The sequence below is a fragment of the Molossus molossus genome, unplaced genomic scaffold (assembly GCF_014108415.1).
Source record: "Molossus molossus isolate mMolMol1 unplaced genomic scaffold, mMolMol1.p scaffold_m16_p_17, whole genome shotgun sequence".
Lineage (NCBI taxonomy): Eukaryota > Metazoa > Chordata > Mammalia > Chiroptera > Molossidae > Molossus > Molossus molossus.
The window spans coordinates 18235443-18250164 of record NW_023425352.1 but is presented as its reverse complement, the minus strand read 5'-3'; the positions used below and the strand labels follow the sequence as shown (position 1 = coordinate 18250164).

The 14722-nt window shown below is 46.8% G+C and overlaps 1 protein-coding gene across 6 annotated transcripts in view; it reads right to left on the bottom strand.

The window, feature by feature from the left end:
• Positions 1-14722, bottom strand: part of SORCS1 (sortilin related VPS10 domain containing receptor 1) — a 474859-nt gene that overhangs the window by 66343 nt on the left and 393794 nt on the right. For all 6 annotated transcript variants that reach the window (XM_036264900.1, XM_036264895.1, XM_036264899.1 and 3 more), the window contains exon 18: positions 2086-2257. In XM_036264900.1, coding sequence (XP_036120793.1) covers positions 2086-2257 — 172 coding nt within the window. The remainder of the gene's footprint in view (positions 1-2085; positions 2258-14722) is intronic.

Below are 14722 nucleotides of genomic sequence, written 5' to 3'. Positions count from 1 at the left end.
CTCTTCAGATACTGAAATAATTTCAGGTGGGATTGCAGGGTTTGGACAGCCTGCTCTGATTCTGGGGTGCCCTCTCCTGGGGCAGAGCTTTCCAGGGGTCCCATGAACCTAGCCGGGTCTCCCACTGTTCACCTGGGGGTGGCTGTTCCCAGACAGCAACTGAACTCACATTTTTATCTCTTGAAAATGTTAATACTTTTTAAATCTAAGCTCACCTTCTAATCCTCTTAGTGGCTACTTTTTCTTTAGCCTGTATCACTTAGATATTGTCAAATAACTCCAGGAGGAAAAAGCACAGGCTGTCTGTGCTTCCCTGCCCCCTGGGAGGTGGCCTCATCGGCCTGGCTGCTTTGGCTCGCCCCAGACCAACCCGTATCGTCCGGCCTTGTGGGTCCCAAAGAGCTGCTGAGCCAGCACTTTGCACCTGGACTTCCACAGGGGATCTGAAATCTGAGCTCTTACGCAGAGTGATGGATGAATTGGCCAAGTTCTCGCGGGAGACACAGCACACGATGTTGGCCTCGCTGCAATGAATCCCCCGTCTCTTGGGAAACAATTTTGGCTTTTCGAATCCTCTTGATCATTCTCATGTTCATCTTCCCCCTTCGGCCCCCTCTCTCACTCTTGCTCTAAGTACATATGTATCGTTTGGTTTGTGGCAAGCCAATCTGTTATAGCCGCAGGCAGAAGTCCCCAAAGGTTTTACTTCTGTGAAATGCGAACAACTCCACTTGGCCTGAATTGGCCTATATCTTTCTCGTTCCACCTGAAGAATACTGAGGGACCTCAGTAGTTAGAAGATTGGGTATGTTGAAAGGCACCCCTTAAGGAGATAGGCACTAGTTAGAGTAGTGGATCTAAATGGTCCCTGGACCAGGAGGACCAGCATCCTCTGCGCCAGAGCTCCAGACTCCTTTCACAGTTGTTTTTTTTCTACAAAAATTAAAATACTAATAATTTTATCAAATCTGACGATATAACCCTAATTACTTCACCTTTCCCCTTCGAGTCACCTTGCAGAGCCTCCCAGACTCCTCCCTGCCCCTTGACTTGTTTTCCTGGAAGCACAATGCCTAACCTGTGACCGCATTAGAAATGCACCTTTTTGGGCCCCACCCCCACCTGCTAAATTACAGTCATTGGACACGGGGCTCAGAAAACCCTTGTACGGTGCTCCCTGGTGATTCTTATGAAGGTTGAAGACCGAAAGCCTCTGCACTGTCAGAAGAGAACGCTGAAGTCACTGACTGCAGTGAATAAATCCGACTCCTCCGTCGTGAGTAACTATTTAAGTCCCATTGTATTCACAAGGCCTAGCACAGTGCTCAGAAAACATGGCTAGAGGTAGGACTGCCTGGTTGAACCACTAAGATCCTTTAATGAAAGTATTTATCCTTCAGAGACCATCTTCCTCATTCACAGGATGACAAAGATGTCTGTGTACATTCTAAGGTACATCGTAGAAAGCTCATGTTATCTATCATCTAAACACTCAGAAATTTCAGATAACCATAGCTTGAAAAACATTAATGCTCATAATAATATCCTTGAAGTGCTACCAAAAAAAAAATAATAATACAAACTCTCAATAGCCAAAGAAAGCATACGCGAGGGTGTGCAGATGGGCCCCTGGGGTATACGCTCAGCCAGCATGTTGCCTACGGAAGAGAGAAGCAAGACCTCAGGTTGAGAGAGGAAGACAGCATCAGTACTTTCTACGTGGGCTGAGCATGTGTGTATGCTACATTGTTTCAGAATTATCATTATTAACGTATTCCGGAAAAAACTTTTTGCTACAAGTGGCATGAAGGCAAGCTACACCCAAAAGAAGCCCCCAAGAAGCGAGATACTTAGTGGGGGCGGAGAACTCTTGCTGGGAAATAAAAATCCTTTTAAAAAAATGTGTCAGAGAAGATAAAACAGTAACAACAAACACGAGAAACTAAAAGTAGAACACAATAAAAATGTAAATAAAAATGTCAAACATCTGTAAATAAAACCAAAAAGCCATGTAAACCAAACCAGGACGCCTTCGGAAGCACCCCTGGCTCTGGCAGGCAGAGGGGAGACGGCAAGCAGTCCTACCTCCTCCAGCTGCACCATGAGGGTGACGTTGTGCCCTTGCTCCGCTGTCAACTTCCCGTCCGCAGTGACGATGCGGAGCCCCCGCGGGGCCTTCCCCGGGCACTTCTGTGGTTTGGCCGTGTACTGTTCTCTCACGCCATCCGTGCAGTTATTGGAAACCACCTTCCTATACCTAAACGGAGAGAAGCTCAAGTCGTCACACAGCTCATTATAATTCGGATCACTCCCAATTCTTGCAGCTGAACCTGCTGCCTAGCCCTGAGGGCTATCAATAACTACACTTCCTGTTGCCCTGAGGGTTACAGCTACTTCATCCAAGCACCCAACAGGAAGACAAGTCATCATAGTAACACACTGTACCTATTGCTAGCACCTTCATATACTTCTTTCATCCATTTGGTCAATCAATCAATCAATCATTTCACTTCAGAGCCGCGGGAAACGCAGAGCTGTAGGAGACATGGTCCTTGCCCTCACAACGTTTATAATCTCGGTGCAGAGATACGTGTGGGTAATCCGGGCGATACTTCGAAGGCTGTACAGGGTTAGCATGAGAAATATACATTGCCCGGGAATTTGCAAGTCAGAGGAAGAAGAGAGTGTTCCGGATGACATGGTTTGACGTTAGATCTCACGGAGCGTGCTATTGTAGTGGCGAGGTTCAGAAAGTTGGCTAAATTTGATCTTTTCTGCTCAATACTTCATGTGGGGTTAGACTGGCTAAACCACTGAAATCTCATATTCAGGAGACTTCAGTCTGCAACTTGAGTAAATCCTTCCTACCTTTTTGCTTATTTCTTCTTGTTTGTGCTTTATAAAAAATTAAATTATCCTATAGAGGTACACTATACACTTGATCATTCACTAATAAACTAAATCTGTGGTTTCAGGCTGATGAGCCTGTAAGGCTTTGGGGGTACAGTGTGAGGTCCGCAGCACTTTATGTATTCATATATTTGATTTCCCAAGACTATTGCCTATAATTAGTGGTAGAGCTCACACTGGAAGCAAAGCCCCTAGGTTTTTGCAGTCTGCTAGACCAGGGGTTGACAAACTTTATATACAAGGGGCCAGACAGTAAATGCTTCAGCTCTGCAGTCTGCACGGTCTTCGTGACAAGTGTTCGACTCTTCGGTTGTGCATGGAAGTGGACACAGACAGTGTGCAGAAGAATGAACGCAGCTGGGTCCCGACAAAGCATCTCTGCAAACACTGGCAGTGTGCCGGCTTTGCCTGGCAGGCTCTTGTCCTCCACCTTCCCAATGCAGCCACACCTCTCTCTTCGATCCCCTTGAAAGCATTTATGTTCTGCCGCTCGTTCCACTTGACCTGCTGTATGCACCGTGGCTGCCCATGCCTTCAGCCTCAGCTCACCGCCTGTCTCCTCCTGGTAGCACAGTAGTGAGACAGGAAGCTCCCGTTCAGAGAGTTCTCACTGTGCTGTGGTTTTGTCCTTGCACTAAGTTCCCAAGGAGACCTTTCTCCTCCATCGTCAAAGTATCCCTAGTAAGGAAGGTGTTGTTATTCCTAACGTAAAGATGAAGAAAAGATTCAAAGAAGTTAACTAGTTTTCTCAAGATGCCACAGCCAGAACTCCAAAAAATCTGTCTCTAGAACACATCTGTTTTTAACCACTACACTGCCCTGGTTCTTCAAATGGAGCAAGATCATCCCTCCTCTCCACTCTTCAAGGATCCTCATGATTGACTGCACAGGGATCATGTGCGCCTTGTAGGACTGTCTTCCTGGGTGTGACTGAACGGTAAGCTCCTTGTGGGCACCCCTGAGCCCCGGACTCGCAAGCCTGACAATCAGGAGGTCCACACCGGGATGGCTGTGTCCTTTTCAATACTGAAGGGTGCCTTCGGGCACCTCACCCACCAGCCCAGCTGTGCTGATCCCTGTCTTTGGAATTCCTGCTTGCCTTTCAAATTCAACAACGAGCACAAGCAGGAAGCCCCCAAACCCCTGCTACTGCACTGAGCTCCCTGCACGTTCTGCTTGGCCATTGTCATGTCTGAGCCTGTCTGACATCACCCCATCTGATGGTCTTTGAAATCCATTGGACGTGCTTATCAGTACATGCTGACTAAAAGACGAAATGATGGCAGGTGGGGAAGGGAGGAAAACAGAAAGGTGCCGACACTGGAGAACGGTGGCATTCTGGGACCAGCAAGGGGAGTAGGTAACGCTGTTACACAGAAACGATAGCATCCCAGTGAATTTAACCGCATGTCAGAAACTCCCCGTGTGCTTCTAAAGCAGGGCACTAGGCCAAAGAAAGGCAGATCATGATTTTTAATCACCTCACATCCAAGCACACCTGTGACTCCGTCTTGGCGGGCAGCTATAAGAGGCACGGACTCACCATCGCCATTGTCATCATAACCCTGGGAACATTTCCTTTGTTTGTCTCTGCTCTGACCAATCAGCACCTCAGGCTTTCCCTAATCCTGTAGCAACAGGAGTTCTGCTCAAATCCAAAGCACGGATCCATCCCCCTGGGATTCTGCCACAGAGAAGACTCGGTAATTTTTTAAACGCTCATTAAAAACCATTCTGAAACTATTTTTTTTTCCCCCTGGATGAAAATAGCATCGCATTAGCCCTACCAGACCTGTGCTGGAAATTGAGAAGAACATTGTGCAGAAATACAGAGTCAATTTACTCAAGTAAGCACACACCTGCTTTTTGCAATACAGAATGCTCCTATTTTCATACCAGCAGCTGTCCCTGGGACTGAGCTACACAAATGAATAATGCATTTAATATGTTATTAAATAGGGAAGCTAGCTCCGCAATAACAAGGCAACTTATGATTAGGTTGGGCCCGAGCTCTGAATATGACTGGGATGCACTTAGTGGTAACGCGTTCTTCAATCTACCGAGAAGAAAAGTGATCTCTGATGGCAGGGGAGTCTTTGTGCAATTACTGGCAAGGAAACATTCTGCAAGCGTGCCTTTGCTGCTACCGACTGCTCATCAGTCGACAGGGTGTTACTTCAGTAACGCCGATTTCAACTGTTCTCTGCCTTCCTATCCTGATACCCCTGTCCCCTTCTACTTTACGGCTACCTTCTTTGATTTCGCTTCTGAGCTTCCTGCCGGCCTTAAAAAAGATGGAGACCATCGTTTTTCTTTGTGAGAGTAAAACCGTTATTTTACTATTTAGCAGTTTTTTTGTTTTTTTTTTAAATCTTGTGAATTTGGGTGGAATACAAATGTTTATCATTATTCAGTCTATGCTAAGGTGATAGCATCATCTGATTCAGCCGATAGAAACCCTATCTGCTCTTTTAGTATCACGGGGAGGCACTTTTAAAATAAATGAATGATATCCTGGCTGGTGTGGCTCAGTGGGTGAGCACTGGCCCGTGCACCAAGAGGTCACCAGTCAGATTCCCTGTCAGGGCACATGCCTGGGTTGAGGCTCAATCCCCAGTCAGGTGTGTGCAGAGAAGCAGATTTATGTTTCTCTCTCTCTCTCCCTCCCTCTCCTTTCCTCTCTCTAAACTCAATTAAAAATTATTAAAAAATAAAATAAAATAATTGAATGTCTAGAGCTCTCACCCCAGGAATTGTGAGAACTCTGGGCATCCGTGTGTTTTGTTTTAAGGCCCCTGAGGATTCTAGTGCACAGGGACACAGACCACTGCCCTGGTACTTACAGTGCTGTAGGATAGAACTGTCTGAGTTTAAATTCAGGCTCCTACATACTATGATCCTGGGCCAACCTCTCTCCAGTATTCAAGTTCTCCGCCTCTAAAACAGGAAAATTACAGAACCTTTTCATGAAGTTCCTGGGATCATTAAGTGAGGTTATGAAACCAAAGGGGCTTAGACTAGAGTCTGGCACACTGTAAGAACCTAAAAAAGTATTAAAATACTGAAAGTTACTTAAAAAAAAAAAAAGTATTTAAATAACTATTAACTTTTATTAAATAGCAAATTCTCTGAAAATAGAAGCTATCCTATTATTGCCAAGATTATCTTAAGATCAAATCAGTCCATGGCAGTTTCTTTTTCAAAATCCCTCAGAAGTTGCTGTGGGCGTATTCGTGAAGGGCACGGGTCAGGTGCCAAGCAGTCCACAGTCCGGCCTGAACACGTACTTCCAGCATCTGCTCTGTCCACGGTCGGGCAGGCTCCCTCCAGCCTTCGTCTGCCTGCTCTGTTCTTTCCGCCTGGAATGCCCTTTCCTCCTGCCAAGCTCCTCCTCATTCTGCGAAAACCGCCTCAGACGTCATCCTTGTCTGTCCAGCTGGCCCTTCCCTTTCCACAGTCGCTGTCTCAGGCACTGGCCAAGGTGGAGCTGGGACTCTAGGTCCCCAGGTGGCCAAGGCCAGCCGCACTGTGGCCAAGGCCAGCCGCACTGACCCTGAGCTCGGAGTCCCTCATTTGCGTGCACAATGGGAAGAATTTGCATTGTTTACTATTTTGAACCGTACTGTATGCCTTTGTTTTCCAAGCAACACTGCTTTGTTACAAGGACACTTAACAAAACAAGAAATGGAACGAGCCTTGGGGAGACAGAAGGGAGCTAGTTCTGGGTACAGGGTAGGGCTCAGACTTAAAATCTTTCCAGACCCCCCCTTCCCCTCCACGAGGGTGCAGGGCAGCCTCCCTGGCAGACGCAGAGAGGCAGACCTGTGTGCAGACCCTGGCTGGCGAGACCATCACCCTGAGGCTGAGCCCAGGGACAGCACTGAGCACGTCAAAGCTAAAACCCAAGACAAGGAGGGCGTCCTGCTGGATCTGCGAGCAAACAGCTGGAGAATGGCGCGCTCTCAGACACAACATCACCCTGCGCTTGGCACCTCTGCACGGGGCGTCGTCAAGCCCTCCTCCACCAGAAGTACAACTGCCACAGGGTGACACCCGCCTCACCCCCACGCGGCCACTGCCGCAAGGACAATCTGCCACACCAACAACCTGCACCCCAAAAAGAAAGTTAAATGAGGCCCCCACCACCTCCTCGGGCCCACCAGGTAGCTTTCTGCCTGCATCCTGTGACCATGGCAACCCCATCCAGTTTCTCTTTTGCTGCCTGGGGAGAGATCTTCCTGGAGCCGATGTGCCCGTGTTGAACGAGGATCCTGTGCAGCAGGTGGAACAGCCACGTTTAAAGAACCGGGTTCCTCGGCTGACGAGGCAGGTTCTCCAAGTTTCTCTGCGCAAAGCAGCCCTTTTCAGGATGCTTCCCTTAAACCGAGCAAGCAGACCTTGGAATTGGGGGGTTGCAGTCCTAGACGGGGGTGGGGGGAACCTTTCTTGCGTGAAGCAGGAGGAGGCACAAGTCGTTTAATTGCGACAGAAAACGGAGAGTGGCTTCGTTGCAAACGCCACCTCGATGAAACGGGACATATGGCAACGCTAGGCGGAATGGCTCACAGTCGAGAACCGTGGGGATGACTCTCGGAATCCGCTCTCCGAGTCGACTCGTTGCACAACTAATTTACATAAAGAACTTTCCCCTTCTTTTGAGCACCTTGCAGTCCAAGAAACCTTAGTAAGCACTTCAGATTGGCCATGGACATGTCGGAGCCTGAAGGGGTCTCAGAGCAGCCAATACAGTCCCCTCACTGTGCACACAAGAGAAAGGAGACACCGCTTAGAGAGTTTTCCAAGCTCACCCGGGGGCCCAGTAGCAGTTCTGGGCCCCTGTGCCTACCACCTGCCTGAGAATTGGTAATGCCAACACCACTGCGGTGGGCAAGAACGGCTATGTGAGTAACAGGATCTCCATCCATGAAACCTCATCTGAGAAAGGGACTCTGAAGAGCCAGCTCGGTGGCCACCATTACTGGTCCCTGCCCGGACACTGCACACGGTGTGCTAGAGGCAGCTCCGTGAGCTTTCGCGGTGCCGGGGCTCAGATAACGCAAGTGACGTCCTTCCTGTGCACCGGAAACCCACACACTACTTCCAGGACCAGTGATTCTGCAAGGCACACATCACTAAGTCTCGCTGAGGAGATAAAACGGAACATCAACATCCCCACCAAGCATAGAGAGGTGGTTACCTGGGTTAAAAACCACAGCCCTGCCCTGGCCTGTTTGGCTCAGCGGTTAGAGTGTCGGCCCGCAGACCAGAGAATCCCGGGTTCGGTTCCCACTAAGGACACGTACCTCGGTTGCAGTTTGTCCCCAGCCCTGGTTGGGGTTGTGTGGGTGGCAACCAGTCGATGTGTCTCTCTCACATCAATGTTTCTCTCTCTCTTTCTCCCTCCCTCTCTCCTGCTCTATCTGAAGATGAGTGCAATAATGTCCTAGGTGAGGATCAAAAAAAACACAGCCCCGGAAGACCCTGGAAATAGCAACTCCAGGGCAAGGGCAGGCTAGCCAGGGTCCACTGTTTCCATGCCTGATGTAGGGAGGGTTATGTTTATAGGAAGCATTTAAAAATATTCCAATATATATATTGACAGTATGAAGATTACTGTTTTGTTAGAATTTCTGTATACATATTTTTTCCTGGACCAAATGTTCATATATATATATATATATATATATATACACACACACATATAAATATAAATTAATCTTCTTTTCAAATCATTTTTAAGCTTCCCGAGCATACATCCCTGTTGCATATTGAGAAACTAACCCTTAGGAACAATAAAAGCTGTCATTTTTACGTTCATCCAAGAGGAATTCATGGCTCCTCTAAAAAACTCCACAGGCAGACATTTCTATACACACCTTTTTGTGGTTGTTGCTGTTAACACATCTAGAAATATCTCTAGCTTAGTAGCAAGAAAAATATCTGTCCCTTGAGAAGATTATCTTGGTTTCTTAGAATAAAGCAGCCCAATGCCCACTTCAATTTATGTTTACAGAATGTTTCACGGTTGGCATGAAACAAGCAACATCCTGGTTAATTTAGCAGCTTAAATGTGCAGCATGTTCCCTGGGTGCCACACAGTATAAATAAGATGGAACCGCACACAAGTGCAACGAAATGAGCTGCGTGTGTGTGTGTGTGTGTGTGTGTGTGTGTGTGCAAACTGAGATACATACAGATGCCAACAGAGAAACAGAGAAATGGTATTGGGGTCATCTCACACAAGCAAATGTCCAAATGAATACTGATTTCATTTTACTTGAACCAAAGGACCCTCACTAATCGGGCAAAGGTGTTTGCTGTGAGTGGTAGTAAGGGACAGAAGTGTTTTGATGGACAGTGGTTTCTAATCACGGGACTTTATCCGTCTATGCGGGTTATTATTTCTGTTTTGCAGATGAGACAAAGACTTAGATTACATATGTCCTAGATATCAGGACTGCAACGACTATTAAGCATTAAGTAAATGTCTGGACTATCTACAGGATAAAAAGAACGTTCCCTCCTCTTCCCTTTTCTCCAGAGGAGCCCTTGGCTGGTGCCTATCGGTGGTCTGCACTTCATAAAGTGACCTCTGTGCGCTAGGCTTTGCTGTATGCTTCATACGGAGAATTGTCACAGGTGAGACTACGGCTCGAAGGAAGGAAGACACCTGCTAAGAATGGTGAATGGTAGAGGCTGCAGTAAGAGCCTCATTTGTTTTACGCTAAGTGTTTTTTAGCAAATGAATCCTCCCCATTGTATTTCATTCTCCATCTACAACAAGCTGAGGCTCCTGAACCAGCATCCTTGCTTCCCATGGAATGGCCCATGGAAGGTGTGAGGGCAAAGGGGGACAGAGGCAGGGAGCTGCCTGGGGAACCCAGCAGAACTGCTCACAGGCTGTCCCATGGCCCAAGGACTTAGGACTGGGGGCCACAGCCGCCGGGGGACATTGTGCACTCATTCAGCTCTTACTCCGACTCTCTCTTCGAAGTCCTAACCAAGACCTAAAACAAAAATTGCACAGCCATTCCATACGGTGAGGCTGACAAATAGTTTGGTAACCCCTAAAGATAGCATTTCCGCTGGGCATGATATTAACCGACGCTAGAATGTTTCCATCACGAGCGAGCCCGAGAGCAGTGCTATAGATACAGGGTAATAAGCTGACTGGGAGGGCAGGCGCAACCATTTATAAAGCGAGGTGTTAAAAAAGAATAAAAGGCAGAGGAAGGTTTACCTCCACACTTTCAGCTAAACCCTCAGAAAGGTGATGCTGGGAGATTTGCTTGTTTAGCCCGACGGACAAGAAACGATGTTTACTGGGCCCCATTCGGTTCAAGTTCGGACTGCATGACCACCGGTGGGCTCCTCTGTAAGGGACACGGCGAGGGGTCCAGGGAGTGACACCAATGGAAGGCCACCCTCAGGCTGACCTTGCCCCCTGCCGCCTCGGCCCATCCCAGCCTGAAGCCAGTACGGATTCTGTACCGACGGAGCCGGTGATGCCCACGGATGGGTCCGACCCGCGCTGGAGCCACCTCGTTAATTCTATAGGCTTCCAGGCACCGACACGGGGCTTGTTCTTGAGAAACTGCCCTGGTGGCCGTTCACCCAGCTCATCTCGTTTCTCTTGCCTGAAACGACCTTCCTCACCTTGTTCATTCGGGAAATGCTGCTGACCCTTCCTCTCAGCTTTCCCCCACAGGATCCATTGGCATTTGCGTTTTAAAGGAGAATGGCAGCTAGTACACATCCGTGGCCAACGTGCGGGACTCGGGAGGTGTGCGAGCAGGAAGCTCGGTGTTGACCCTCCCCAGGGGACACCTGGCGAAGCCAGGATGCAGGTCTCAGACGGAACCAGATAGCTGGGTGGCTTCTGCTTTACAAGTCAGCAGAAACACCTCCAGTTGCCAAAAGAGACGAACTATTGCTATACACTTTTAATAACCATAATAATTGTTATGCTGTGAGAATGTTAATTGCAGCATTGTGGATAGTGGCAGAAAATAGGAAGTGAGCAAAATGTTGATGAAAGGGGAGGACCGAGAATCCCAGGTGCTTTCATACCATAAAATTAAAAGTAATTAGACAGAAGGTAACTTTATATAATCTGACTTGGAAAGATGGCATTATATTTTTGAATGAAAAAGGCAAAAAAAAAAAGAAATATATCTAGTTGGAAGGTGCACATAAAAACAACCTCCCCAGGCCGGCTGGTGTGGCTTAGTGGTTGAGTGTTGACCCATGCACCAAGAGGTCGCCAGTTCGATTCCCGGTCAGGGCACATGCCCAGGTTGTGGGCCAGGTCCCCAGTGGGGGGCATCCAGGAAGCGGCCAGTCAATGTTCTCTCTCATCAATGTTTCTTTCTCTCTCTCCCTCTCCCTTCCTCTCTCTCTAAAATCAAAGAGAAACAAACAAACAAACCAAACAACCTCCCCAATTAATTCTGTATAATTTTTCTTGGCATAATTATTCACTGGCAAAAGAAAAGTGTCCGATAACACACATGCCAACCAGATCACAGCTGTGTGGAAAAGGGGGCAGGACTGGGGTGATGACCTAAGTGAACTTTTTAAACACAGAACCTATGTATACATTTCCTTTGCAATTAAAGATGTTCGGTGAAAAGCCCAGAGTTTAATGGCAACACTGTGGCGGCCATAACATTAAATACTGAACCTGTGTTTAGATGCCAATGAATCAACACAGCCAAGTGACATCTGCGTGAGGGGCTGGAGTGACATTAAAAAGGGCAGAAAGTTGTTTCTCAGTTTCATCCACATTTTACCTCTTGCCAACTCTTTAAGTGGCTACAGACTGAATGAAAATTCAATGGTATGAGAACTTTATTGAAAATAATTGCAGCCCTGGCTGGTTTGGCTCAGCGGTTAGAGCGTCGGCCTGCGGTCCGGAGAGACCCGGGTTCGGTTCCCGCTAAGGGCACGTACTTCGGTTGCAGTTTGTCCCCGGCCCTGGTTGGTCGTGCGGGTGGCAGCCACTCGATGTGTTCCTTCACATCGATGTTTCCCTCTCTCTCCCTCCCTCTCTCTCCCTCCCACTCTATCTGTACAAAAAAAATGGAAAAATATCCTCGGGTGAGGATAAAAAAAAAAAAAAAGAAAATAATTGCAGACCCCCATCCCAACAAAGGGTCTTCTTGTTCCTAACCAGTGAGGTTACTATTGTCACGCACCCCCTGTCCCCATGCACACTTCAGCCCACTGGGCCTTCTGTGGGCAGTCCCTCCCCAACCTGTGAGCACCTTACTTTTTAGAGCAGGGCACTGATGCATTGATGCATTGATCACACCTTCCGATGACTGGTATTCATCACACGCTCTCTTTACACAAGCTTGCTCACTGATGCTGGTGCATTTTTGCACAATGTATGGAATCGATGAAACCAGTAGCTATGGCAACTTAAACATCCTTTAGGGTCAGATGCTGTCATGTACAAGCCACTGACATAAACCAACCTCTGAGAGGGAAGACCGAGCCCTAGGAAGCAATGCTTGTGACCTTGTGATTAATAGACATAATAGCATTGACAGACACTTGTATACCTGGACAATAATCACTAGATCATATTTTTTTATCCTCACCTTAGGACATTTTTCCATTTTTTGTTCAGATAGAGTGGGAGGGAGAGAGAGGAAGAGATAGAGAGAGAAACATCGACGTGAAAGGGACACATCGAGTGGCTGTCACGCGCACAACCAGGGCCAGGGACAAACTGCAACCGAGGTACGCGCCCCTAGCGGGAACCGAACCCGGGTATCTCTGGACCGCAAGCCGACACACTAACCGCTGAGCAAAACCGGCCAGGGCTGGATCACATTTTTTAATTTAATTTTTTAATTTATTGAAAATAGATGAAAAAGTTCATTGACTAGAATACTATAATTTAAACATCTCTGATATTTTATTTTATATAAGTCAGGATTTATTTGGATTTCAAATATTGAGGTTGCCTAAAGACTGGCGAAACCTATTTAGAGGTACCTTTAAATATGTTTGTTTGGCCTGGCCAGTATGGCTCAGTGGTTGAGCATTAACCCATGCACCAAAAGGTCACCGGTTCGATTCCTGGTCAGGGCACATGCCCAGGTTTTGGGCCTGATCCCCAGTGGGGGCATGCAGGAGGTGGCCAATTGATGTTCTCTCTCATCAATGTTTTTCTCTCTCTCTCAAATGAATTTAAAAAAAAAATTTTTTAAAAAGGTTTGTTTGTGCCCTGGCCAGTTTGGCTTTGAGGTTAGCGTATCTACAGACCAAGGAGCCATGGGTTCAATTCTGGTCAAAGGCACGTACCTTGGTACTTTGGTGGCGGTTCGGTCCCTGGCCTTGGTCGGGTCATGCGGGAGGAAACCAGTTGATATGTCTCTCTCACATAGATGCTTCTCTTTCTCCCCCTCTCTCTTCCGCCGTCCCTCCCTCCCACTCTATCTAAAGATAAATGGAAAAATATCCTCGGTAAGGATAAAACAATGTGTGTGTGTGGATGTACATGTATCTACCTGCTTGTATTCATTCTGCCTGTTCAGTGATTTGCGTAGCATCTTAGAACCCTCTCTACTTTGGTCTCTTCTCCTCCACAGCAAAGAGAGAGTAATATCACTTCCCTGACTGACTGAGGCAGCGAAAAAAAAAAAAAATCAATTTTGAAATTAGTTTCAGGGCTTTCTGATGTCCTTTACAAGGTCTGAGCATGCTGGTACATGTGACTAATAAAAACCTAAGTTATATTGCCCTGGCCAATTTGGCTCAGCGGTTAGAGCGTCGGCCTGCGGTCCCAAGAGACCCGGGTTTGGTTCCCGCTAAGGGCACGTACTTCGGTTGCAGTTTGTCCCCGGCCCTGGTTGGTCGTGCGGGTGGCAGCCACTCGATGTGTCCCTTCACGTCGATGCTTCTCTCTCTCTCTCCCTTCCTCTCTCTCCCTCCCACTCTATCTGTACAAAAAAAAAAAAGGAAAAATATCCTCGGGTGAGGATAAAACAAAACAAAACAAAACAAAAAAACCTAAGTTATTAAAGTTTAAGTTGTTTCATTCTAACTTCCTGATAACATTGTTTATCGATTCCATCAGCCCTCTTCCATTTTTCCCCACCGTGTTGAGTGCTGAAGACACCACTGACCCATTGCTGTAAAAAGTTATCTGTGTTTTCCTTAGATTTTGTGTTCCGGACCAAACAAATCAACAACTTAGCCCTTCACTCCAAGGTTCAAGAAATCCATAACTCAGAGAAGATTGTATTTGAAGTACTTTGTGTGTTTTCCCTTCCTGTTGAAGAATAGTATGTTATTATTTTGACGATCTCTTTTTTATTAAAAATAACAACTTAAACATTTTCCACTGGAGGTAAGTGTGTCGGTGGAAACCTGGAGGTCCGCACCCCTGTCCTGCATGAGAGTGAGAAGGGGTGTCATCAGGTGGACACCCACACCTCCCCTCCTCCCAGCCTGCTACCCCTTTTAACTTTGTAATATCGAACTGTTAAACATACACAAATGAGAGAAAATAGTATAGTAAATCTCCATGCTCCCATTAACATCTTCGAATATTACCAATATCTTTTCCCTTTTTTTTAACATTTCATAGAAAATCTCATACATTATGCACCTTTAAAAGATAAAGTTTCTTTCTTTCTTTTTTTGCCTAACCAAAAGACGATGATCATACCTAAATATATAACTATATGTTGATAATACAATATCATGAATATAATATAAACATTTGGATTTAGATGTAACCTAGTATCCCCTGAGATGGTTAATTTCATTTGTCAACTTGAACAGGCCACAAGGTGCC